Source organism: Bufo bufo, chromosome 1 (assembly GCF_905171765.1).
Source record: "Bufo bufo chromosome 1, aBufBuf1.1, whole genome shotgun sequence".
NCBI classification, from domain to species: Eukaryota; Metazoa; Chordata; class Amphibia; order Anura; family Bufonidae; genus Bufo; species Bufo bufo.
Genome location: NC_053389.1, coordinates 137,093,771 through 137,120,378, shown reverse-complemented (window position 1 = coordinate 137,120,378; position 26,608 = coordinate 137,093,771). Strand labels below are relative to the sequence as shown.

At 41.3% G+C, this 26,608-nt stretch overlaps 1 protein-coding gene across 1 annotated transcript in view; it reads right to left on the bottom strand.

Moving 5' to 3' along the window:
- Positions 1-26,608, bottom strand: part of CAMTA1 (calmodulin binding transcription activator 1) — a 1,602,965-nt gene that overhangs the window by 1,028,210 nt on the left and 548,147 nt on the right. Inside the window, exon 4 of the mRNA XM_040424166.1 lies at positions 17,253-17,388. Coding sequence (XP_040280100.1) covers positions 17,253-17,388 — 136 coding nt within the window. The remainder of the gene's footprint in view (positions 1-17,252; positions 17,389-26,608) is intronic.

Sequence of the window (26,608 nt, the reverse complement as noted above, 5' to 3'; positions counted from 1 at the left end):
GGCAGACTATTTAATAAAGTGGATTCAAAATAATCAATCCGCTTGCATTTTTTTATGTGTTAATAATAAATGGGAATCTGTTGCATCAGTCATTAAATAGTACATAAGTTATAGCAACGCAAATTAAACGGCGAGTTGGTTGCCTTTTTTCCCCCTACTGTCTTGAAGAGGCTTAAGCAGTATGCATAATATATGCATCTCCTCTGGACTCCACCATCACTATTCCAGCGGGATTGTGTTAAATTAAAAGTCCTTCCATCTTACCACGTGCATCAAAAGTTTAACCGTTTGTGTGCTTAGATCACTTGGAATTTAATGAATTTATGTGATTATGTCCAAGGGAAAAATGCAGCTGTCCAAACAGGGTCTCATCCTCACCTGTCAGCTCTTACCTGCCAAACAGTCATCCGATAGCACCTGCACAATCATATTATATTAATATATTATATCATATTAAACAGACTGGCATAATATCATAGCCAGAAATGTGCAAAAATATCCACATGCAGCCCTCTGTTCTCTTCCACATTAGAGATCCACTGAAAATGCAAAGCATCATACAGCACACAATCCTTGAGTTATTGTGTGTAGGAAAGGAGACAACAACATTTCTGTAATGGAAAGGGATGCTGCCATCCCTTAGGTGTCCACTAACAGTAAGCAATGGAGTCCAAGAAAGAAGCTGCCTAAAGGTTCCTGTACACAAAATTTTTTGTCTGCCATTTTTTAGGGACAGGTGTAAAATTCTAGAATAACACGTGTTTTTTTCTTTTTGGCCACCTGCATTTTGTATCAAATTTTTTTTCCGTGGTGTTTTTTCTGGCTTTTTTTTTTTCCAAACAGTGTACTTTTGGCCACCTCGTCATTGCATTTTCTTCTGTAGAGAAAGTTATATGAACCCCCCCCCCCCCCCCCCCCAAAAAAAAGCCAAGGGCTACAACATGCTGTGTTTTTGAAAAGAAGCCAGAAAGGCCAAAAACACTACCCAATGAACAAAAATGACAGTAGCAAAAAAATATTTGTGTGTCCTACATTTCACATTTCTCATAGACTTTAGTTAACATCTGGAGATGGTGCTCTTAACCCAAAAAGGCACCAAATATGCAGGTGCAAAAAGTGCCACTAAAAATGCAAAAATATGTTAGCAAAAACCTACGTGTGAACTCACCACTAAGGAACTAAAGGCCTCTTACCACTTGTCTGTATGGACCCAAGATACTTATCCCTTGGTCAAGAAAAGGACTGAGGGTGCCTCCTTTTTTCCAATAATATCTGTAATTGGGGGGAATTTTAGGATGCAGAAATACACGAAAGATTGTCGTCTACTCTCATTGACATGCTCAGCCCTGCTATATACAGTAATAGAATACCTTGTTGTACAATAAATATGGTATCGTAAAAAAATAAAAACTTAAATGTAAAAATATGTAAATCATAATATACACTTGAAGAACAGCCTCAGCATTCTAGGAACTTCTAGACATTTTAGCGAGTGAACAGTCGTTTTAGAAGTATTCGCATGTCAAACATTGCTTCTTCCATGGTGATATTACAAGCAGTGACAGGTACCATGTAGTCAATGATTTTATTATGCTCAAGGTCAATTAAGATTTGTCTAACCATCATAGTACAAGTCTTATACCAGAGAAAACTTCACACTTTGCTTTGCAACATTGTAAATGTTTTAGATGAGATGAGGTTCTTGCTATCAATCGATTGGCCTTAATTCTATAGCCCCCGGAAGAAGATCTCAAACACAAGGCTGCTACTATTGTAAAATGCTGTCATTTTAACTGCTGATGTCAACAACTATAAGATTAAGGCTATAAACCAAGTAATCAGTATTCATCTATCATTTATTCGTCTTCTTTCGTGGATGTTTTTTCCTCCTAATTTGCAGTGTCATCACCATCATAGATGTGTCGACTTCCTCACTTATTAATCATGATCTTGTTGACTAAACCTGTCATTTTCCATCTAAACCAGTGTTCTGAAACCTATGACTCTCCAGTTATGATAAATTGTCAATGTCCATCACTCTGTAAACTGTCAAAGCCTGCTGGGAGATGTAGTCTTGCCATAGCTGAAGAGCCACAGATTGTGGACCATTGATCTAAACAAATATCTTTATTTTAAGCACATTAAGACGGTACTGTATTTAGGATTCCAAGATTTAAAGAGGTTGTTTCAATTGAAGGTGGCCTGGCCAGCAAAAGATTGTCAACTGTATAATGTAGGGATGGGATGAGAGCCCCCGAGAGATAGTTTCTCATAACAGTATATATGGAAAAGGGATGACCTGGCAAGACATCCCGTTTAATCCTATTAGATGAAATGCTACATTCTTGAACTATCTCATAGAACCATGACAATGTGCAAACTTCCTCACATATTGTCCATAAATAATATATAGATGTTCTCCCAAATGTACGGTAGTTTTCTTTCAAATGAAACCTTTGTTTTGTTTTTCTAATTCCTTTTTTAACTGTTCCCCTGAAAAATCTGTAAAACTTCTCTTGTGATGCATCTTTCCTCTAGTACTGTTTTATGCATGTACCTTTGGCATCTACAGTCCCCAAAAGGATTGTGTAATGATTGGATTTGCCAGTCACTGGCCAATTTCCAGACATAAATCCAAAATAGAAACAGCACTCCCAAGGTTTTTGTTGCAATTAAGGTTTATTGTAATTAACCACTATTGAATTTGACCAATGTTTCAGATAGCAGTATACCCTTCTTCAGGCTGAATGGCTGCAGAATGGAGTTTGGTAAATAATAGACCCATAACTATTTAAGCTGCATTCTCAACCATTTATCCTGAAGGCAAATGTACCACCATCTATCAGGCCAGAATGAACTATCCGGTTTGGCTTTGGGGTAAACTTAAGAGTGTTGTCCTGGCGATCGCCTGGTATTCACACTTTAACTTCCATACAGGGATCTGGATTTTGTTGCAGGGAATGAACCAGGCTTCTACCTCCTTGAGTAGTCCCTGTGTAGTTGGCAGCTGACCCACAGAGATCAGAGACACCACTGAAAGGCACAGAGGCATCAGGCAATATACATAGTCAGGAGACAGGTGTCACGACGGGGAGTGGGGGAAACCCCCCACCGTGCGGTGTCAAAGGGAAAAAGGGGATCAGCCTGGCCAAAAGGAGTAATAAGGGAGCAGGTCACCTCCTACTGCGTCCCTAATCCTCTCCCTGACTCCTCACTGTATGAGTGGACCCCGATGGTAGGACGACTCATACTCAGGATACCTAGAAACCCTAAGTCGACCTGGTAATCCCTCACTTAGGAGCAGGGGAGAGACAACCTGTTCATCCCAGTAATGGAGGAACAGGAGTCTCTATCTGAGGCCAGGCTGCAAGGAGAGGGGAACCCATACAGCTATAGAGATGGCAGGTAAGTGAAACCAGTAACACACTTACCTGCCACAGACACACTGACTGGAACCCGTGCACAAGTGCTGGTGTCCACACAAACATTAAGGACACAGCACACACCACCAACAACACAGGGACCCAGGACACCCATAGCTCCAATAAGCATAAGACACCATAAAAACATCTTCTATGACCACAAGGGTGGCCCTCACTGGACAGATGGAATATGAAGACCAGGAGGATAGCTCCAGCATACACCATGGCTGGAGTACCCCCCAGCTTCAGGCATCCAGCAGAGGCTAAATAGCCCAAGCAGTCACACCCACACACACATAAACCCAGTGTTAAAACACTAGGAAGGGAGTTAACCCTTCCAACACCAGACAAGGGGAGGAAGCCACTTAAAGGGGAAGTGCACACACAAACATGGAAAGCTACACGTTGCTGCAGGCAACAACATGCGTGGCAACCATGTAACAGCAATCACCCAGAAGGCTGAGACACTGCCACCGCATGCACACACAGCAACACGTTGCCGCGGGCAACTGCAAGTGTAGCAACAGTGTCACAGCGCACACCATAGGCCGTGACACTCCCACCCCTCAAAGCCCCCCCACCAAAACAAAAAAGGGGGACTAAACAGAACACCCAAAAAACAACAGGACAGGGGGTGTAGGGGAAAGTAAGAGGATCAGCGTCAGAGCAAGGATCTCTCTCTAAGACTGCCGCCAGCCCCAGGAACAACCAACAGGAACCAGGGCACCAGCCACCAAACAGCCCAGAGAAACCGCACTGAACGCTGCATCCACCTCAGACACGGTTCACAGCAGGTTGCTGCCGGCATGCATCCCCAACCAGCACACAGCCAGTACACCAAGGAATGCATCTAGCACACAACACACGCACCTGAACCACTGAGGAATGGACGAGGAGGGACGCAAACACCAGTGACGGTTCACACCAACTACGACCAACTGTCACAGGGAACCGCACTGTTAACAGCATCTCGCCTTTCACCCTCCCTCCGGAGGATAAACATGTGCGCCAGAAAGTGGCAGGCGACACATGCTGGGCCCTCTTCTGAAGGCACCAAGCAAGGAGCCTTTGTGGTCATACTGTCACGGCGGGGAGTGGGGGAAACCCCCCACCGTGCAGTGTCAAAGGGAAAAAGGGGATCAGCCTGGCCAAAAAGGAGTGATAAGGGAGCAGGTCACCTCCTACTGCGTCCCTAATCCTCTCCTTGACTCCTCACTGTATGAGCGGACCCCGATGGTAGGACGACTCATACTCAGGATTCCTAGAGACCCTAAGTCGCCCTGGTAATCCCTCACTTAGGAGCAGGGGAGAGACAACCTGTTCATACCAGTAATGGAGGAACAGGAGTCTCTATCTGAGGCCAGGCTGCAAGGAGAGGGGAACACATACAGCTATAGAGATGGCAGGTAAGTGAAACCAGTAACACACTTACCTGCCACAGACACACTGACTGGAACCCGTGCACAAGTGCTGGTGTCCACACAAACATTAAGGACACAGCACACACCACCAACAACACAGGGACCCAGGACACCCATAGCTCCAATAAACATAAGACACCATAAAAACATCTTCTATGACCACAAGGGTGGCCCTCACTGGACAGATGGAATATGAAGACCAGGAGGATAGCTCCAGCACACACCATGGCTGGAGTACCCCCCAGCTTCAGACATCCAGCAGAGGCTAAATAGCCCAAGCAGCCACACCCACACACACATAAACCCAGTGTTAAAACACTAGGAAGGGAGTTAACCCTTCCAACACCAGACAAGGGGAGGAAGCCACTTAAAGGGGAAGTGCACACACAAGCATGGAAAGCTACACGTTGCCGCAGGCAACAACATGCGTGGCAACCATGTAACAGCCATCACCTAGAAGTCCGAGACACTACCACCGCATGCACACACAGCAATACGTTGCCACGGGCAACTGCAAGTGTAGCAACAGTGTCACAGCGCACACCATAGGCCGTGACAACAGGTCAGGGAAGGGTTGAGGTCAGGGAAGGTAGTGTACTGGTGTATTCAAGGAAAAAGTCTGAAGTCAGGGCAGATGACAGTATGGTAATCCAAGAACAGGCTAATGTCAGGGCAGACAGCTAGAAGTTGGAATTTGATATATGGGTAGTCAGACAGAGAATCACACCTTTGCTGGTTACTAAAGACTAGGTCTAGCACCCTCCCATTGGGGATAGTGCCTTAAGCACCCAGAGATTACCAGCCATTGGCACACTGACTGACCGTTTAAGAGGCAAGCATGAGAGTGTGCATGCCCTAATAGAGCCGACACAGGAAGTCAAGGAGGAGGATGCAAACATTGCAGCCTGCAGATGATATCAGCAGCCACAGAAGCAGGAGCGAGTGACAGAGTGAGGAACGGAGCACCCATGCCCGCAGAAGAAAGCAGGGCTGACACAGGATGCCAGCGTAACATGTATAAGATACACACCTCTTAATAATTATGGTGCATCGAAAGCTAATTCTATGCCTTCTAGGACCACAGGGGAAAGGTTGCAAATTTTGGTGCACAATAGCCAAAAAAATTCAACTTTTCTACTCCAGAAAACTGGACTAGAGCACCATTCTTGGTTCTATACCCCCAGTGTGGGAGCCTGATAAAAATGTTGGAGTGCCCCAAATTTTATTTAGTATACTAACTCCATTGACTCTAGCTCTACCTTACTAGCATTCTCCTAGGCCTCAGCATTCTCTCCTGTCCAGCAAACATTGATTTGCCACTGTCTTTTTCTGCTAGTTTCTGAAATCGTTCTCTCCACTTACGTTACATATAAATAACAATACAAATCATTTTTGCATTTATTTCCTGTTAAATGTCAGAAAAATGATTTTAGTGTTTTGTTTTTTTTTTCATAAAGAAGAAAGAAAGAAAGAAGATAAGCAATGTGCTATATAATTTTCCGACCATTACAAAAGCAAGCAACCTCCGGCATCAGATCATTGTGATAAATGACAATCCATTTTGCTTGGGACCTTTTTGTGTTCTTTTTTTTCCCTTCCCTATAAAAGTTACACTGCAGCCATATAAATTAGAATTCAGATCAATATTGAAACGTGCAATGTGCGCTGTACCCAGCAATTCAAGTGTTTGATTTTGCAACATATCAGTTCTGAGTTCCCCGTGTACGGTCTAAATGTACAACATTAATACGTAGGACGGGTTGTTGAAAATCCTTCGAAACCCCTCGGTGGATTTTTAGAGCAGTGTTGTAAGATTTATGCTGTAACTGAATACCCTTACATTTCCATATACATCCTTGAGGGCTAATCTGTAATAATGTTAAGGGACTCCTGTGCTGATAATTAAATACCATTTCTGCATACAGAATTGATATTTCACTTCCCTACCTGTACTTGGGGATTTTCATGTTTCAAAAAGCTTAAGAAATAATGTATGCAGATGCATTTACTGGTTGAGCTTCTCTGCAGTTTTGCAGACCCAAGTAATTAAATATATTAAAAGTAGAAGTTTTTAAAACATTGTGTGACTTCAGAAATATCAAAATCAGAGGTACATAGTGGCGTGCAAAAGTATACAACCCTCGCAAAAGTCAACAAATTCATCTGGATTACTAATGTCCTATACAGTAGATCAATCCTTACGTCTCTTGAAAGTCTGCTTCTTGCCCTGGCTCTAAGTGTTGAGGGATGGCAGTGGTAAAAATCTAGCTTCCATTTCCTCAAGTGATTCAAATGTACAGTGATGCCCAAGTAATTCTGCAGCCGTTTTCTATTTGTTGCATGCTCATACCTTTATCTTTTATTACCTTAAATGCTCTTTGGTCTTGATTTGCACAGTCTGACCTCAATTGTTCTTGAATTAGGGGAGTCCTTTATCCAGAAAAGCTGACATTCTTAATGCAGAGACCACATATCTAGGATAAAATCTGGCTCATCTCAGACATTGATAGCAAATCGATAGGATATGCCATTAATGTCAAATAAAGTGTGGGTCCGAACTTTGCGACCAGCTCCTATCTCCAGAATGGGGTCCTGGAGCGAATGGAGAGCAACTGAGCCTATGCTGCTACCCTCCATTCACTGCTATGGAAGTTCCAAAAATAATCGAGCACCAGTTCGACTATTTCTGGCAGTTCCATAACTGTGAATAGAGCTGTGGCAAAGATTGTACAGTGCGCTCTCCATTCACCGATACAGGACTTATGAAAGTAGCCGAGCATGCTCGCTCAACTATTTTTAGAACTTCCATAGCAATGAATGGAAAGCATGCCGCGCATGTGTTCTGTGCTCTCCTTCACTTCGGGTGCCCTGTTCTGTAGATAGGAGCAGTTTCAGAGGTGGCACCTGCACCTTTCTGACATTGATGGCATATCCTAGCAATACGCCAGCAATGTGTGAGATGAGCCAACAGAATTGTAACCCAAGAGCTTCCACAGCACAGGTTATTCCAGACAAATAGGTTGCTGGATACATCTGCATTATATGTGGCGATATTGTTAATAGCATTGATATAAACATTAATGTATCATCAAAAGTAATGAGTTTGAGATTTTCAGTGAAAAGAACTTTTGGGTAGCTTGACCACTATTTGGTGCACACAGCAAGAAGCTCCTGGGCTGTAGTCCAAAAACAGCAAAAAAAGCACCCAACTGTTACAGTGACTTAACACAGTATAGGACATAACTTAAATCTAGCATTTGATAATTCCAAAATTATGATAATTGGGTTTTCAATACAGAATATTCTAATTAAAATTTTAGAATTTGAATTTTAACATTTCGAATTTTTATTGTCATTAACTATTGTCATTTACTATTTTTAGTATTATTATCATTATCCATGTATACTTGTTTCCTTACGAAATCGGGAATGCTTTAGCAAGTAAATTGATTTTGCTGAAACACAGTAACTGCATGGTAGTCTGGATCTATAAGGACTATGGATTTCGGTCTCCTATTGATTCAAAAACTACATATGTTCATTTGCAGAAATCTAACTGTTAATTTGAGTTAATTGTCTCATTTTGCCCTATTTAAGTACAAAATCTCCATTTGCAATTCCTGGCGAGACCATTGAGTGCTTTATCTAGACCATTTAAGTTAAGAAGTACTAAAACTTCTTAAAAAAAAAAACTTTTTATATCCTACCATTACAAAAATGGACCTGTTTTTATTCTAAATTAATCGATGTTTTAATTCTAAAATATATTTTCAGTAATAAAGCAGCAGACTGCTAAGAATGAAAAAAGATCAATTCCCTAATGACCCTATAAGAATGCCCAATATTTGGGCAGGGCTAGTGCCGAAAGGCAATAAACTTGTTTACTGGCACTTGTTTGCACCTGCCTATTACACAGGACAAAGCAAAGTCAATGTGGGAGGACCGATTGCTTCCGCATATGTTCTTCACCCTTTCAATGCTGTTTATAAGCCTTACATACCTGATTACACAGAGAGATGTGATACCAGTCAGCCAACAAACGAGCATTTGCTCATTCATCCACTGATCGACTGTATTATATGAGCCAATTATCAGGAACAAGCTTTTCTATGAATTGTTCCCGATAATTGATACAAATATCGCTCGGACTAATAGGGCTTTTAGTCCTCCCTTCTTCCTCTTGATAGAAACCAAAGATTAAGAAAATATCATTATTCCAATGCAATGTGTGGTAATTGCAGGTAGTAGACAATTGTAGAAGGACAATGGTGAAGCTGTAGATGGTGCAGAGATAACAGTTTCGTTCAGGGCATGGTTCTCAAGAGGGGCTCTTACCCAAATATAAAGGACACTAGTATAATAGATGGAACATGGCTAGTGAGGGGATTACGATAGATTTTTCATCTAAATTATATCTCTATCAGAGAGGATAAGTATTAATACGGATATATACAGTAGTTTTTGAACCACCTAAACATTGTAGGAAAACTTTCTTTGAAAGAGATAAGTATAGGTGAAAACAAAATTAAAAAAGAGATATTCACCTAACTGAACCCCACCACTCCCGCTCCAATGTTCCAGTGTTTTGTCCCATTTCCTGAAGTAAAGGCCAGCTAGGACCGGGAAAGCTTCAGATTCTGAGCAGTGGAGGACTGGTGAGGTGAGTATAGCTTCTTTAATATTTTTGACTCAGTCTCAGCCCTTTCAGAAATATTTTCCCCACTGGCCAATCCCTTGAAGGGTATCCTTTAGCCTGGGGTTGGTAATGACAACTAGCAACTACAGCTACCCTGACATCCAATGGTTAATTTCGGTTGGCCAAGCTATGGTATTTTGCACATTGGTTCACTACATGCCACTTTAATAACGCTAAGCCATTAATTTTTACGAGCTGCTACTTACAGACGGCTGTTGCATAGAGACGTGTGCCAAAGTAGTCGTCTGGCTGCAGTCCGAAAGGGCTCTTCACAGGATTCCCTGCATATTGCACACAGCAAAAAAGTAACAGCTTTACTATGCAACAAACATATTTGTCCACTTTTCTGCCAGGCCATATCCTTTAACTGGAGAGTACACATGCGTCCAACCTTCCTAACCCCTGCCTGATGATAAATGTCAGCGCCTAAATCGCAGGGTCTGCAAAATCCTGCAACCTTGCAGATTTCTCTCCGCTTCATTTAATTGTCTCACATATCAGTCTCATTTTTCACAGCGCGTCTGAATACAAATCAGTGTTTGCTGGAAATAAATTCTCTCGTCCATCTCTCCTCTCTCCTTATATTACTGAGCTCCAATCTGTTTGTCTGCAAATGACAGTTCACCAGACTGCTGCCCCCAATGTGACTCCAGAACGGCATAATCAGAACGAATAATTGTAGGCTAATACAGTGCGGCCTTTTCATCGGGGTTGAGAGCGCAGTATGCCTGGTATATTGACATGGTGTTAGACCAAATAACACTGCTAAACAATGCTTGGAAAACAAGGGTGGAATTGAAATGAGACAGGCCTGTTCTGGGCCTCACTCAACTCAATCTTTAAGGAGCAAGTCCAATCACAAATAATAGGAGCTGCAATCAACTGGTAAACACTAGTGTTGAGCGAACTTGTGGTTTCACGTTCGGCGTACAAGGTTCAGGTTCGGGTTATCTAAGAATTCCGCTATGGATTCCGCTACCACGGACCACAAGTTCGCTCAATATTAGTAAACACTCCTACATTACGTAGAAAGGCCAATACCAAAATAGGCTTTGTGAAGCATCCCTTATTTCTGTGATTGTTGCTCCCATTGTGATGCAGGAGAGAGCAAAGATATTATATTCCATGGGAGGACCCTTCATGGTCTCTTTGCCTCCCCCTACTGAGCAATAAACCCTGAAGAATAAAAGAAGAAACATGACAATCACTGGGAGAACAGTGCCTTTTTACTGCTGTGTGAACTACTACTTCTATTATCTATGCAGCACAGAGAGACTTTATTTATTGCAACTACATTGGGCATGGTCACTATCTCCACCATTCCCCAGCTCTCACTCTACCTGCCCTCCTGCTTTCCACACTTCCAAACAGTCACCATCAAGGGCATCCCAAATGTGACCAGGCAGGAACCCCAGAGTGCCAGGGAGTGCCCCAAGGGAAGAAAGGTTGCGCCCTCCATTCACCACTGCATGGCCCCAGAGAGCGGCAGTTATGATATCCAATCAGAACAGGATAAAGAAATAGCGCATACAAAGGCTGTACATCTTATTATAAAAATATATCATTTATTTAGAAACACAAAGCCCAAGAATTAAAATAATTGTATAAAATTGAAGCATCGTGTGTGGACCAACAATATGTCCAACACAAATACCCACAGCTACCAAGTTCTAGATAAGAACATATATGCGCCACCACAGAAATGCAAAATAGTTAAATATGGCATCAAAAAGTGCAAAATATAGAAGAAGGCGATCATGGAATGTGGATAAATACACCCCACGTTTATCGCTGGACAACACCAGCTTCCTCAGGGGTCATGACAGCCAATGTGAACCACTACTACTCCTATCAGTGCCACTACTGGGGGCTGTCTGCTGACTTTACAGAGTGACCTGATTTTTATTTTTTCATCTGCAGATGCAGTGATTCCTGAGCTCCTCTGCTGTCATCCAAGAGGCCACACTGCTTCTCCGACTAACTACTACATACTGCGCATCTGTAGTCCAAGACACTGATTGTCCAGCCCTTCTCTTGGATTGGCCAGCACTGCTCATGCGAGCAGTGCTGCCAATCTGAGGGCAGTAGAAAGTGTCTTGGACTACCAAATGTACAGCGCTTGAGAAGCAGTGCAGTCATCTTGGATGGCAGAAGAGAAGCCTGGATAATGATGGCTCTGGAGCTCAGGGCACCGAGTGTTCTGTTTGTTCCCCAGTCAATGTCAACTTTCTTTCTTAAGCCAGTCGCTTTAAATGATTGTCACCTATAAATGGGGTTGTCCTCTGCTGGACCATTATCGTGTCAGACCCTGATCCACCGGAAAGATCATCTGGTACTTTGGTGGATGACTCAGATAATATTATAACACCTCTATCCAGTCTAACCAAGGTACATAGCAGGTATGAAGATACTGTAGTTTTAAAGCTTATACACTGTGGTTGACTTTTGATTAGAGGTAGATGCTCACTTCGACATGTCCATGAGCTCTTTGTTTATGGAATGATAGTCTGAGAGCTCTGAACAGTAAAAATCACAAAAAGGCTGAAAACGATAATTACATTGGCAGTATGCACTAACAGAATATTTAAATGCAAAGGCAAATTAAGGATTAATCCTAAAGAAACATCTCTGCATGCATTTGTATAATTAGTGGGAGACCAACAGCTCACAATGGGCACGGAGTAAAGTCACCGCCAACCTTCCGTCGCCATTCTTTTAGATGAATTATAATGGGTTAATTTGCAAGGCCCACACAGAACAATGCTGGTGCTTTTTCATTAAGGGAATCATACGTATATTACAATGCCTGATCTGGCTTTGAATTTTTTATGAGGATTTGGAGAATAAAGTTGCTGTAAATTAGCAGAAAGTGTTCCCAGGGTCCTCTGTTAATGCACATTTCAAGTCACTAAACAACACTGTGTTCACCGTGGGCCCGCCGTCAACTGCAAATGAAAATTGTGGAGAATGTGTTCTTTTTTCTTTACATATGATAAAGTTTTACTAAAGCAACAATCTGCACAAACGATGCCAAAACATCCCCCTTGTAAACAGGAAATGTGCTGCCAACAAATGCAAGCCAAATGGGGAATGAATGACCGTACGAATGATCGTTCATCTCCAAAGTCACGATGATTGCCACTTGTAGACAACACTTAATGGGCTCCATTTGGCATGCTGTATCAGCCACCAGTGCTTATTAATGGGCAGAAATCTGCTTGTGTTAATGGACCCCAAGGCAAAGCAGCTTATGCACATCAGTTAACCTAAACTACAGTAGCAGAGCTGCAGGTTAAAGCAAGGAGGAAAGAGAAGCATCCAATTCACTTTTCAAGACAAAATTTTCTCTTAGTCATCCAACTGGATTTCTGAATTAGAATGATTGTTTGTGGAGATTCCTTGTACAGTCATTCTAACTGGGAACCCCAATAGAATAACTAGTGAACATCTTCAATAAGAAGTCCAGTTGCTCAGACTTTGCTGCTGATGCTTCCAATACAGACTTTCCAATACAGACTAAAACCCAAACATTCATTTGGAATGCTGTTCAAAAGGATGGGGTGAATTCCATAACAAGGATCAAAATGGGGTCCCCATTTTGATGCTGGGTGTTGTCCTCCCTTGTTGAGTTTCTTTTCCTCTTTCATCCCCTTTCCATGACTTTTGGACCAACTTCCCACCCCCTTGTTTGCTAACAATCCAGTTTATCTAAAAAGAGGGGTCCTACCAAGTAACAAAAAACATGGAAGCAACCAAAACTGGGTCCAAAAGCAAATTCCATACATGTATTATTTAGGTCCATTGCTTTATAGTAATTACGGCACCTCTCATCCTGATGGCACTCGGTGATGCCCTTTGGCCGAACAGACCCGGAATTAATACTTTGAGAACTGTACATGGTTTACTTTAAATTAATAATGATACAGTATTATATCAACTCCTATCATTATTTTATATATTAAAACGTAAAGCAAATTTTCAAACAAAATTAAATATGAAGTTATTGAAATCAGAATAGTTGAGCCCCCCCCAGCTCATTACGTAGTCTGTTAATACCTTCGCTTGCTTTACCAACGTATATGAATGAAAGCATGCTCTGTCCTCAGGCTTTGTTCTAGGACAGGGCTGTATCATGGCTTTCCACAGTAGGAGCTTGTCTTTGAAAAGCAGATTTTAAAAACCAATAAACAATAAATGTATAAGTTTAATATGAGTTTATGCTTTATGGTTAAAAAAAATGGGGGCTAAACACCCGCTTGAATCTGTTTATACCTTTAAATCATCATCAACAAATCACCAAGACATTCATCACTTATCTATAATGAAAAGAGTATCAATCAAAGGCTCTGTTACCTGCAGATCTCATTCTGACGTAACACAGCGGGACTCAACACACATTTTTCAGAGAGCAACTATAGTGCAATGTAGTAAAAATATCAGATAAAAATCAGATAAATAGACCACAAAAGGAATATAGCGCAAAGCAGGAAGACAGCCTCATTTGTGTCTGGACGGAGATCTGGGATTAGAAAATTATTAGAAAATTATTTTCCAGAAATAGTGCCACTTTTGACCATTGGTTCTGATTCTGATATTGTACTGTAGCTTGGTCCCATTCACTTGAATAGAGCAACAATATCAGACACAACCACTTGATAAAAGTGGCGCTGTTTGTGGAAAAATATATATCAGACCCCTTTTTTCACCTAACCTCAGACAACTTATCTTGTGGTTGTTTTGTTCTATGGTTTGAACTCTCTGATATTGTAAAGTTTATTGATAGCGTCATAGTGGCCAATGAATTGCATTTTCATCCCCAAAAGTTATAAAAAATTAAAACTCAGATTGTCATTGAGATCTTTGGTTTTTGGGCCAGCGACTTGTTCCTGTCTGCATGGACTGGGCTTACCAGTTAGTTGGGGTCAATACAAGGCATGATCTAGTTTGAAATTTAAAGAGGAACTCTTGATTTGTCATAGACGAGAACATCCCATTAATAGAGCTGGTGATCTTACACTTCTCCAAGTCATTGGAGATTTCGATCCAAATCCAAAATCATTGCCATCTCGTGTTTATGTGTAACATTACTTCCACAAAAAAAGGGATGGTGAGAAGCTACATGAGCTCACGCTGATGACTGCAAGGCTGGAAAATGTGCAATCGTATTTGGCTGATTGCTAGAATATGCTTAATAGTGCTGAGCGCGAATATTCTAATTGCGAATATCGCCACTTTGAGAATTCGTGAATATTTTGAATATAGTGCTATATATTCGTATTCACAAATAGTGTTAAATATTCTAATTGCGAATTTATTGCCAATTTATTGCGAATTTATCGCGAATATATTACATTGCCGATTTTCGCAATCAAGTAAACAATGACTGGAGATCACGAATTCTCAAATTTGTGAATTTATGGCGAATATTCGGCCAAAAATTTGCGAAATATCGCGAATTCGAATATTGCCTATGCTGCTCATCACTAATGCTTAAATGTGTGAATGGTCCAAGTCCAACCCCTACTAAATGGGATCCCTCATGGAGGGCTATGAGTCTTTGGCTTTTACCAGTTGCAGAGCCATCTTGCTGTGCCTGCTCAGCACCGTTCACTTGAAGGTGGTCACATCTCTCTATCGAATAGCATTCCCGGATGTGTACCATTGGCCATCAACAGGTCATACATTCAACTTTTTGAACATCAGTGAGAACAACTTTTTCAGAAATATGGATATGGCAATCCTTACATAGGTAGCGACAGGGGATAGGAAATATATACCTCTGTCCTTGCTTTTAAACACTGTAGTGCTGAGAAAATGAACTTTGAATCTCATGGGTGCACCAAAAATGGACCTGTGTAGTGGTCTCCTGGTTGGATGCCATAGCTCTCACTCACAGCAGAAGGGAGGGAATGTGGACTCCTCATGCACTGGCCTGGAAGCCCTGGAGCCTGGCGGCTGCCCCAGCCCGCTTGCAGTGCACTTATAGGAGATTTAAAGTTCATTTTCTTAGCAATACAATAAATAAAAGCAGGGATAAATGTATGTATTATCACTGTCCCTTGCCCCACTGTATGTCTGTCAGCAGTTTTGCATTTACAAAACTGCTGACAGACTCCCTTTAATTTGCATGTCTAATATTGTCACAATATTACGTTTGGCATTGATCATCATACTATATATTATTCACATACTACAACCATGAACTTTAGGCTTCTAGTATATAAAAAATATTCTGCTAATATGACACAGATATCCATATTTCAGCCACCACGACGAACAGAAAACTCAGAAAGCCAAATCATTTCAGATTATGGGAAATTTCATGGCATAACTCACCAACACAAGATATATGTTCAGTGTATATTGACCCTATCCATAAAACTTCATATGCTGCTTGACATGCATAGACTTGTACTAAGGTGAACTCAATTCAATGCCAGAACCATCAAATACATACTCAAGGTTTTCAAAGTTTTTTTGTCTTTTATCTGTAACTGCAGTATATTCTTTTTTTTTTTCTTTTTTATAAAACAGGAGGGTCCACCTGTAGTAAATATCTGCTGCTTATAATATCCCATGTAAAATACAGTAATTCAGTAATGCTGCCATCAGATAGGCGCTAGTTATATCTTTGTATAGATCAAATTTATGTCCAGGGCTAGCTCCAGGTTCATGCAGACTCTTGGGAGTTACCGTAGAGTCGCAGTAGGCCTCCTGTCTGACCCTTGACTTGATATGTAAGTGCCATGGACTCCTCAATATCAGTGGGTTCTGGAATTTGCCTAGCTACAGTATGTACTATTCTGTTAAAAGGCATGCACCATTATGAGAGTTTTCTCCAATATAATCAATTAGCATACAGTCTTCTATTTTGTGCTCCATTCTCCCACATCCATGTTTAACCCCGTCTAAAAAAAAACTCAACTCATTGTATGTGAATTTTTATGTACAGTAACTAATTGGACTTGTAAAATTGGCTTATTTTGTTCCAGTCATGTCCTGCCTCCAATATCTAAGACAGGAAGTAGCTATCTGAGGACTATTGTCAGCCATGTTTGGTTTCATGGATCTCAACCAACAACCAAGTGATTTTTCCTCTCTCTCGAGTCTCTCAATCAATCACAGGAGGAGAATCCTCCCATCTTTTTCTTTGTTAAATGCTAAATGCTATATAAAAGGGGCTGTTTTAGTATTTTATACTGATGACCCACGCTCAGAATAGGCCATCATCAGTATCTGATCGGTGGGGGTACAGCTCCTAGCATCCCCGCCAATCAGCTGTTTAAAGAGATTGTGGCACTGACATTACGTTCATTGATCATATGGTCTAGGTGCGGCTCAGGCCCATTTAAGAGAATGGGGCTGAGCTGCAGTACCATACACAACCCACAAGCAAGAGTGGCAGTGTATCAGAAAAAAGTAGATTCTTTTTTCTAACCCTGGATAATCTACATTAATTTTGCATACATAGCAATTCCATAAGTCATGTCTAATCCAAGTGGCGGACCAATATGGATTTATAAGCAGTACATATTTACCAATAGAAAACGACAATAACTTTTATAGATTTTCAATCACCTCAAACTCCTCTCAGCTTTCCAATGACAGCCAAGTTTAAAAAATGATAAGACAATAGCGCCACCCTATGGAGCCATATGGCTCCAGTTATAGTGGCAGTGTCCAATAACCCGTAAATTTGATAAAACCAGCTACCTCCACTCCTTGGACTTTGAGTTTCATATGATCTTCTCGTGTTGTTTTCCCATCTTTTCTCTTTTTCCAGCAATATCCATCTTTCCGGTATTTCACCTTCTTCCGATTGTACAGTATCATGGAACCATTCTGTGGCCTGGAAGAAACCACAAGCAAATGAAGTTGCCGCAAGAAGAAGAAGAAAAAAAAAAGACAGCACAAATTTATGATGAAAAGCAGCTAGGTCTGGAAAAGTCGCGAGCGAGAAGCAATATCCTCCATTTAGCCAAGCATAATTTTTCAGGTTTTATTGCCAGAGGCTGGATCTCCTTAGATGGTTTATGACCTGCAAACATTTACTTGTGGATTTCGTAGCTAATGAATTAAATGTGTCAATGATAGGTATAAAAGAAGATCTTGTAAGTAATAAGTGCTCCTTGGCTGCTGATATATGACACTGGGGATTTGCTGCGTTCTGAGAAACCTAAGGAACTTAGAGGAAGAAAATGCTTATGGCAGAGACTGTGGTGGTGGGCATTAACCTTTGTTTTATACATTGGTAATTAAATAAGGCCTATTTCATAAAGAAGGTCGTGGATATTCCTAGCAGCCTGTAAATCTCAGACACTTTCCCAATACCTGTTTATCGTCTTTCCATAAATATTATTTATTTCATATATGCTGCTTTATACAGTTAAAGGAATTAGAAATATAACAAGAGCGCTCAGTAGTCCGTAGCCCCATGATTTTTTTTTTACTTATGCCCCCGTGGCTTAAGGAATTCACTGAATCCTGAAAAGCTTGAATGAAACCTCACCTGCATATACATAGAGCTGTGCCATACAATTCTGGTGGCCCATAGCCACCACTAGAGGGAGCTTAGGGGTTTACTGCATACAGTTTATACATTTAAAGGGGTTAAACCACAGTTAATGTAAAAAATTAAAATCAGACATCATATAGTACAAGACAATCTCTTTCTAACAAAGCTAGACCCTCTTCTGAACCTCAGATGGATCCAGAGATCTCCCCATTCATTGTTCCAGTTGCTTTGCTAGATTTATATCAAGCTGGCAACTTAGGGGGCATATTATTTCTGCTGCAGTTCCAGGGGCATGTCCTTTCTGCAGGTCTCTCCCTTCACAGCTCAGAAGGGAGTTGAAGGATGGAACTGAGCATGTGCGCCGATCTAAGTAAGATGGAGCTGGAAATAAGCAGCAGGTGGCGCTATACAGATACATTTTTATGAATAACTCAGTGGTTATGCAAAATTTTTAATTATATGCAATTACGAAAGTTTTCAGATCCAGGTGCTGTTTTGAAAACTGCAGATTATTTTTCATGGGACAACCCCTTTATTTCAATAATAAAACAGTATGAAGTTAGCTACCCCTAGTGGCAATATAAAGGGGTTGTGTCACTTCGGCAAGTGGCATTTTTTATGTAGAAAAAGTTAATACAAGACACTAATATACTGTTATTATCCATATTTCTTCCTCTGCTGGCTGGATTCATTTTTCCTTCACACTTTACAGTGCTCGTTTCCATGGCTATGACCAACCTGCAGTCCATTAGGGGTGGTCGTGCTTGCACACTATAGAAAAAAGTGCTGGCCTCTCTGGTGGCTTAGGCCACACATAGGCTGGTGCTGTTTTCCTATAGTGTGCAAGCACGACCTCTTCTAAACGATTACAGGGTGGTCATAACCAAACCATGGAAGCAAGCAGTGTATAATATAATGTCATGGAAAAATGAATCCAGCCAGCAAAGGAAGCAATTTGGAGAATCACAATACATTAGTAAGTGCCTTGTATTAACTTTCTCTACATGATAAATGCCACTTGCTAAAGTGAGACAACCCCTTTAATTTAGACTGGCGTTTCATGCACCAGTCTTACTAATACGTGCACTGGAGCATTAGTGTAATTACCAGGGTAGCAGTCATAGTAGCTGCTATGGGGCCCAACAACTAAGAGGCCCTATATCCCCTCAATTGTATGATGCATTTAGAAATGAAATGTATGTGCAAAAAAAAACAATGCTTTTGACAAATTACCCCCATTGTATTTTCAGATTTCCAAACCAGTCGACTACCAATGAAGACCAATAATATTACAAATATATACAAAAAGGTTTAAGCATTAAATGCAATGGGTTGTATTCGAAAAAAGGGTCTGATATTATATAGTCTCTTTTATATGGGCTTTGTCTGGCATTGCGGTTCAGCTCTGTTTAATTTAACCTGCAATGCCTGATATGGACATTAACAGGGGTGGCGCTGTTTATGGAAAAAGAGCAGACCTTTTTTCTAATCTCCTACATTGTCCTTGAATTTCAACCTCGAAACCTTACTGAAGTTCTGAAGCTTGTCAACTTTGTAATGATTGATTGTCCCAAATTCAACGTGAATTCAGGTTTTTAAAGTGCGTACATTCTATTTATAACTAATTTTGAACTGAAAAATGAAACATTCATGCGTCTTCCGAGGTAATCACTCCTGAGCTGCGATATTTTGAGCAGATAAATAAGTATGGAGCCATATGCTAAACAGAAGCCGTTCATTTTGGAGTGATACAAAAACACGTGAGGAGAGATGCCACGCATCCCACAGAGACAGCAATACGCATTTGCAAAAATTTACAGTGCTCTGTTAGTCACAGTAATTGGCTTTCGAAACACAAGAACAGAAAGAAATACAACAACACAAGGCATAAACAGAAACAGCAGTCGTAAAAAACTTTCATACAAAGTGCTAGTCTGACGATATTTCATTGGAAAAACTCCCTGGTGACATTAGCAAAATTATAACAAGGAACAAAGTTATAATGTGCTTGTGATCGCCATACTGAAAACCCTACAAAGTCCACGTGTTCTGTAAAGGTTAAGAAGAATTCCAACTAAAAACATTTCCATATTTTTGTCAATAGGGGGCATACAGTATTTATAGTGATATATTCCAGCACATAGTGGGCAGCAACATAACAGGTAGTATTATAGTAGTTATAGTCTTGTACATAAGAGGTAGTATTATGGTCAGGGCCGGCTCCAGGTTCATGTGGGCCCTTGGGCGATAAAGTCTCAGTGGGCCCCTTGTGGCATTTTGCACGGCGCTTACAGCAATGAAACTGCATGTATTATAGATGAAATACCTTACACACAGCATGCTACAGAGCGGATATATGTGAACCAGTCCTTATGTGCCTACTGTTATTTTCTACCCAGTGTTTCAGTCCCTCAGGTCTACTCACAGATATGTGCACCCTCACAGTAGATATGCCAAGATATGTGCCCCCTCACAGTATATATGCCAAGATATGTGCCCCCTCACAGTAGATATGCCAAGATATGCCCCCCTCACAGAAGATATGCCAAGATATGTGCCCCCTCACAGTAGATATGCCAAGATATGTGCCTCCTCACAGTAGACATGCAAAGATATGTGCCCCACTCACAGTAGATATGCCAAGATATGTGCACCTTCACAGTACATATGCCAAGATATGTGCACCCTCACAGTAGATATCACAAAAAATGTGCCACATCACAGTTGATATGCCAAGATATGTGCCCCCTCACAGTAGATATGCCAAGATATGTGCCCCCTTACAGTTGATATGCCATAATGTGTGCCCCCTTCACGCCCCCTTCACAGTAGATATGCCAAGATATGTGCCCTCTTATGGTGGATATGCCAAGATATGTGCCCAGTGCCTCCTTCACAGTGGTTATGCTCAGATGTGCCCCCTTCACAGGAAGTGAAAAAAAAACAAACAATAACAGTCACCTGGCTCCTCCCATGATCTGCGCTCCCCATCAGCAGCAGCAGGATACTGTGACACATCGCGCTACTGTGTAAGAGGAGCAGAGGCTGATTCCCAGCCTGCCCCGCTCCTCCTCCTACACAGGTCAGCAGGACGATGTGTGAGGACATCGTGCTGCTGCTGCTGTGGAGCGCTGGCAGCTCAATGGTGGAGCAGGGAGCAAATAGTTCCCTGCTTCAGTGGCGTGCCTACGGTGTTTGAAACCCGGGGCAGGTCCGTTCTCTGGCACCCCACCGACTTAATACTTAAAAAATAATTGTACCCCCTCACAGTAGTATTTCCCTCATTGTGCAACCTTCACAGTAGTTTTGTAGAGAAGTGTGCCCCTCACAGTAGTTATGCCCTCTCTGTGCCCCTTTCACAGTTGTAATGCCCTATATGTTCCCTCTTCACAGTAATAATCCCCATTGTGCCCCCTTCACAGTAATTATCCCCATTGTGCCCCCTTTACAGTAATAATTCCCATTGTGTCCATTCATAGTAATAATCCCCTAATCCTTATTGTGCCCCCTTCATAATAGAAATCCCCATTGTACCCCCTTAATTGTAGTAATGCCCTATGGCTCTGTGCCCCCTCCATAGTAGAAATGCCCATTGTGCCACCTTCACATTATTAATGCCCTCTGTGCCCTCTCCATAGTAATAAATACCCTCCGTGCCCCCTCCATAGTAATAAATACCTCTGTGCCCCCTCCATAGTAATAAAGTCCTCTGTGCCCCCTCCATAGTAATAAAGCCCTCTGTGCCCCCTCCATAGGAATAAAGTCCTCTGTGCCCCATCCATAGTAATAAAGTCCTATGTGCCCCCTCCATAGTAATAAAGACCTCTGTGCCCCCTCCATAGTAATAAAGTCATCTGTATTAAAAACAAAAAAACACGGTAACTACTCACCTTGTCCCGTTCATGAAGCTCACAGTCCTCTCTTCCCTGCAGGCACAGATCGCTCTGCAGCACTGTGTGGGCGGAGCCTGTGCAGATTACCATTAACAGCACGATCTGTGCCTGCGGGCTGAATAGTGGAGCAGTGAGAAGTATTCCTGCTTCACCATTCAGAGCGCAGCTGGCCTGAAGGAGGGGAGGAGCACGGGGAGCTGAGCAGTGAGCGACAGGACCACAGCTCCCTGCGCTCTAGCAATGAGCACCTCCATCTGTATTGATGGAAGCGCTCATTGCTTCTGGCCTCTGGCAGCTCTGCTGTGGGCCCCCGCACTTGCCCGGGTATGCCTGGTGCTGACGCCGGCCTTGATTATGGTAGTTATATTTTTGTACATAGGAGCAGTATTATACTAGTTATATTCTTGTACATAGGGAGTAGTATTATAGTAGTTATATTCTTGTACATAGAAGGCAGTAATATATTAGTTATATTCTTGTCCATAGGGGCAGTATTATAGTAGTTATATTGCTGTACATAGGAGCACGTATTGTAGTAGTTATATTATTCTACATAGGGATCAGTATAATAGTGGTTAAATTCTTGTACGTAGGAGGCGGTATTATAGTAGTTTAATTCATAACCATGAGGCACAGATGTCTGCATACTGTAGATGCTATATACACAAAATGACATCTTATTTTTAATCAGGAATATATGCAAAGTCACATATTGTTTTCTCTAAATGCTAGTGGGAAATAGAAAAACATTTTCAGCTGTACATACACCCTCTTAGACAGAACTACTTTCTACTATTTTGTAACGTATGTCTAATTTTTGTCTAAACATAATGAACACAGCAAATTATTTTTATTCGCTAATTTTTTTTTTAAGATATAAACGATATTTCTAATTTTAAAAAATTAGTAAATATCTACTGGTCTCCACATGTTCCTTGATACAAAGAGATCAGAAGGTGAATTCCCATCTCTCAAATACCTTCCAGATAGAGAGTCTGGTAGGATAAAATATGTGAGCCAGTAAAGGAAAAGTGCCAATAAAACTGCCTTGCATCTGTGCCAATTATAGGTCCCAAAATGAAAGTGCCCTGACACTTCAGAAAGGCAGCGCTCCTGCCAACTACCAAATTTGCATGATGATTCCGATTCTGCTACCTGGTGTCATTTCACATCTTCGGGAAGTGACATTTAGGATTGCATTTGTCTCATACCTGCTGAGACCCATTCCACCACCCAGTAAGCATATTGATCGTCAGTCATGCATCTCGCTGGAAACCATTAGAACTGTTTCATCTGAAAATGTTCTTCTTTCCTGTTGCCTGCATGTCATAACAAGTGACTACTCTGTGCCCGAGGGGACGTCAGTCTATAGTAAAAACACTGACCACATTTTATTTCTTTTCAAATCTAGCCTTTAGTTTAATGAACTAAGTTTGAGAATAAGGGAAGCTCCACTTCTAGTTAACAATGGCTGTATAGTTAACAAATGCAGAATATGACATTTTATAATAATATCCTAATTAACGTTTTGTTGTTTTAGTTTATTATATGATTATTTGTCTGTGCCAACTGAAAACCATCAACAAGCAGGCTGTTTGTCCAAAATAGGTCTTAACGGGCTTTATGGTTCAGTGAATAAATTATATTTAGTGTACAATGAAAATGTTTTATAATAGAAAGTAGATTGTTATATTATTTTCTTATCATTTCTTCATATTTTTTCATATTCATATTACTCAGTGAAAGGATAGTTCATCATTTATTGAAAGGGTTATTCCAGGACAACTTAAAAGCTTGGTCATGGCCTGCCCTAGGTGACTATAATATGCAATCATTAGATTGCCAGTAGTGTTGGTCGAGCACCAAAGTGCTTGCGTGCTCTGGTACTCAAGTATAATACTTCGCAATGCTGGGGAGCTCTGAGCACAATGGAAGTCAATAGGAGAACCCGAGCATTAAACCAGGCACCCCTGCTCTGAAGAGAGGGTGTCGGGACTCTAGTTCGGCTTAGGATTCCCTGCTCTGACTCCATATATAGCTATGTCCATATATGGAGTCAGTGCTTTGGGACACCCAGTATATTTAAATCTAATTTAGCCTCTATTTCTGAAAAGCTTCTGGCGGAATTTGAACTCACAACCTTCTACATTACATTAAAGATCCTTAACCACTTCACTATAGAACTGCATGGCCAGTTATTTGATTAAAAAAAATATATATATATGAGACTTCTGCTAGACAGGAATACTTACTAGTAGTAAGTATTCCTATACAGCAGAAGTCAGAAATAGAGGCTACATTTAGTTTAAACATATATATATATATATATATATATATATATATATATACGTTTTTAGCCATAATATATTTACGTATATTATTATATATTTATAATATATAATATATTATAATATATGTAAATATATTATGGCTAAAACATCAGTAGTAGTTTCCCACATATTATGCATTCATATATATATATCAGAAGTATGATTATATATACACTGCTCAAAAAAATAAAGGGAACACTTAAACAACACAATGTAACTCCAAGTCAATCACACTTCTGTGAAATCAAACTGTCCACTTAGGAAGCAACACTGAGTGACAATCAATTTCACATGCTGTTGTGCAAATGGGATAGACAACAGGTGGAAATTATAGGCAATTAGCAAGACACCCCCAATAAAGGAGTGGTTCTGCAGGTGGTAACCACAGACCACTTCTCAGTTCCTATGCTTCCTGGCTGATGTTTTGGTCACTTTTGAATGCTGCCGGTGCTTTCACTCTAGTGGTAGCATGAGACGGAGTCTACAACCCACACAAGTGGCTCAGGTAGTGCCGCTTATCCAGGATGGCACATCAATGCGAGCTGTGGCAAGAAGGTTTGCTGTGTCTGTCAGCGTAGTGTCCAGAGCATGAAGGCGCAACCAGGAGACAGGCCAGTACATCAGGAGACGTGGAGGAGGCCGTAGGAGGGCAACAACCCAGCAGCAGGACCGCTACCTCAGCCTTTGTGCAAGGAGGAACAGGAGGAGCACTGCCAGAGCCCTGCAAAATGACATCCAGCAGGCCACAAATGTGCATGTGTCTGCTCAAACGGTCAGAAACAGACTCCATGAGGGTGATATGAGGGCCCGACGTCCACAGGTGGGGGTTGTGCTTACAGCCCAACACCGTGCAGGACGTTTGGCATTTGCCAGAAAACACCAAGATTGGCAAATTGGCCACTGGCGCCCTGTGCTCTTCACAGAGGAAAGCAGGTTCACACTGAGCACATGTGACAGACATGACAGAGTCTGGAGACGCCGTGGAGAACGTTCTGCTGCCTGCAACATCCTCCAGCATGACCGGTTTGGCATTGGGTCAGTAATGGTGTGGGGTGGCATATCTTTGGAGGGCCACACAGCCCTCCATATGCTCACCAGAGGTAGCCTGACTGCCATTAGGTACCGAGATGAGATCCTCAGACCCCTTGTGAGACCATATGCTGGTGCGGTTGGCCCTGGGTTCCTCCTAATGCAAGACAATGCTAGACCTCATGTGGCTGGAGTGTGTCAGCAGTTCCTGCAAGACAAAGGCATTCATGCTTTGGACTGGCCCGCCCGTTCCCCAGACCTGAATCCAATTGAGCACATCTGGGACATCATGTCTCGCTCTATCCACCAACGTCACGTTGCACCACAGACTGTCCAGGAGTTGGCAGATGCTTTAGTCCAGGTCTGGGAGGAGATCCCTCAGGAGACCGTCCGCCACCTCATCAGGAGCATGAACAGGCGTTGTAGGGAGGTCATACAGGCACGTGGAGGCCACACACACTACTGAGCCTCATTTTGACTTGTTTTACGGACATTACATCAAAGTTGGATCAGCCTGTAGTGTGTTTTTCCACTTTAATTTTGAGGGTGACTCCAAATCCAGACCTCCATGGGTTAAAAAATTTGATTTCCATTATTTTTTTTCGTGTGATTTTGTTGTCAGCACATTTAACTATGTAAAGAACAAAGTATTTCAGAAGAATATTTAATTAATTCAGATCTAGGATGTGTTATTTTTGTGTTCCCTTTATTTTTTTGAGCAGTGTATATATATATATATATATATATATATATATATATATATGTATATATATATTTAGTAAATACACATTTATTTTGTGCCATACATTTTTTACAATTACAAAAAAAAAAATTTAATATATAAATTTAAATAAGGTCATCAGGGGGTCAAAGGGTTTGTGCCATGAAAAATATTCTACATGTTTGAACCAGCACTGGATCTAAACACTTTAGTAATTGTATATAATGAAAAATTCAGAATAGCCACTGAGTTATTCAATAAAATGTATCTGTATAGCGCCACCTGCTGTTTTTATTTTCCTTATTGCTTCGTCCACATCACTGAGGCCTTTGCACTTGCGCAGTTTAAATCTTCAGCTGCCCCCAGCCATATCTTCTTTTTCAAGCTCCCATCCCGAAATGAATTTATCAGAACAATTGGAGCAATGAATGGGTGGGTGGGGGGTTATCTGGTTCCATGTGAGGTACAGGGCTGGTTCTAGCTTTGTTGGAAAGAGATTGTCATGTATTTTATGATGGCTTTCATTTTTTACACCAATCATGGCATAACCCCCTTAATAGCTTTAAAGCAACTGGCATAAC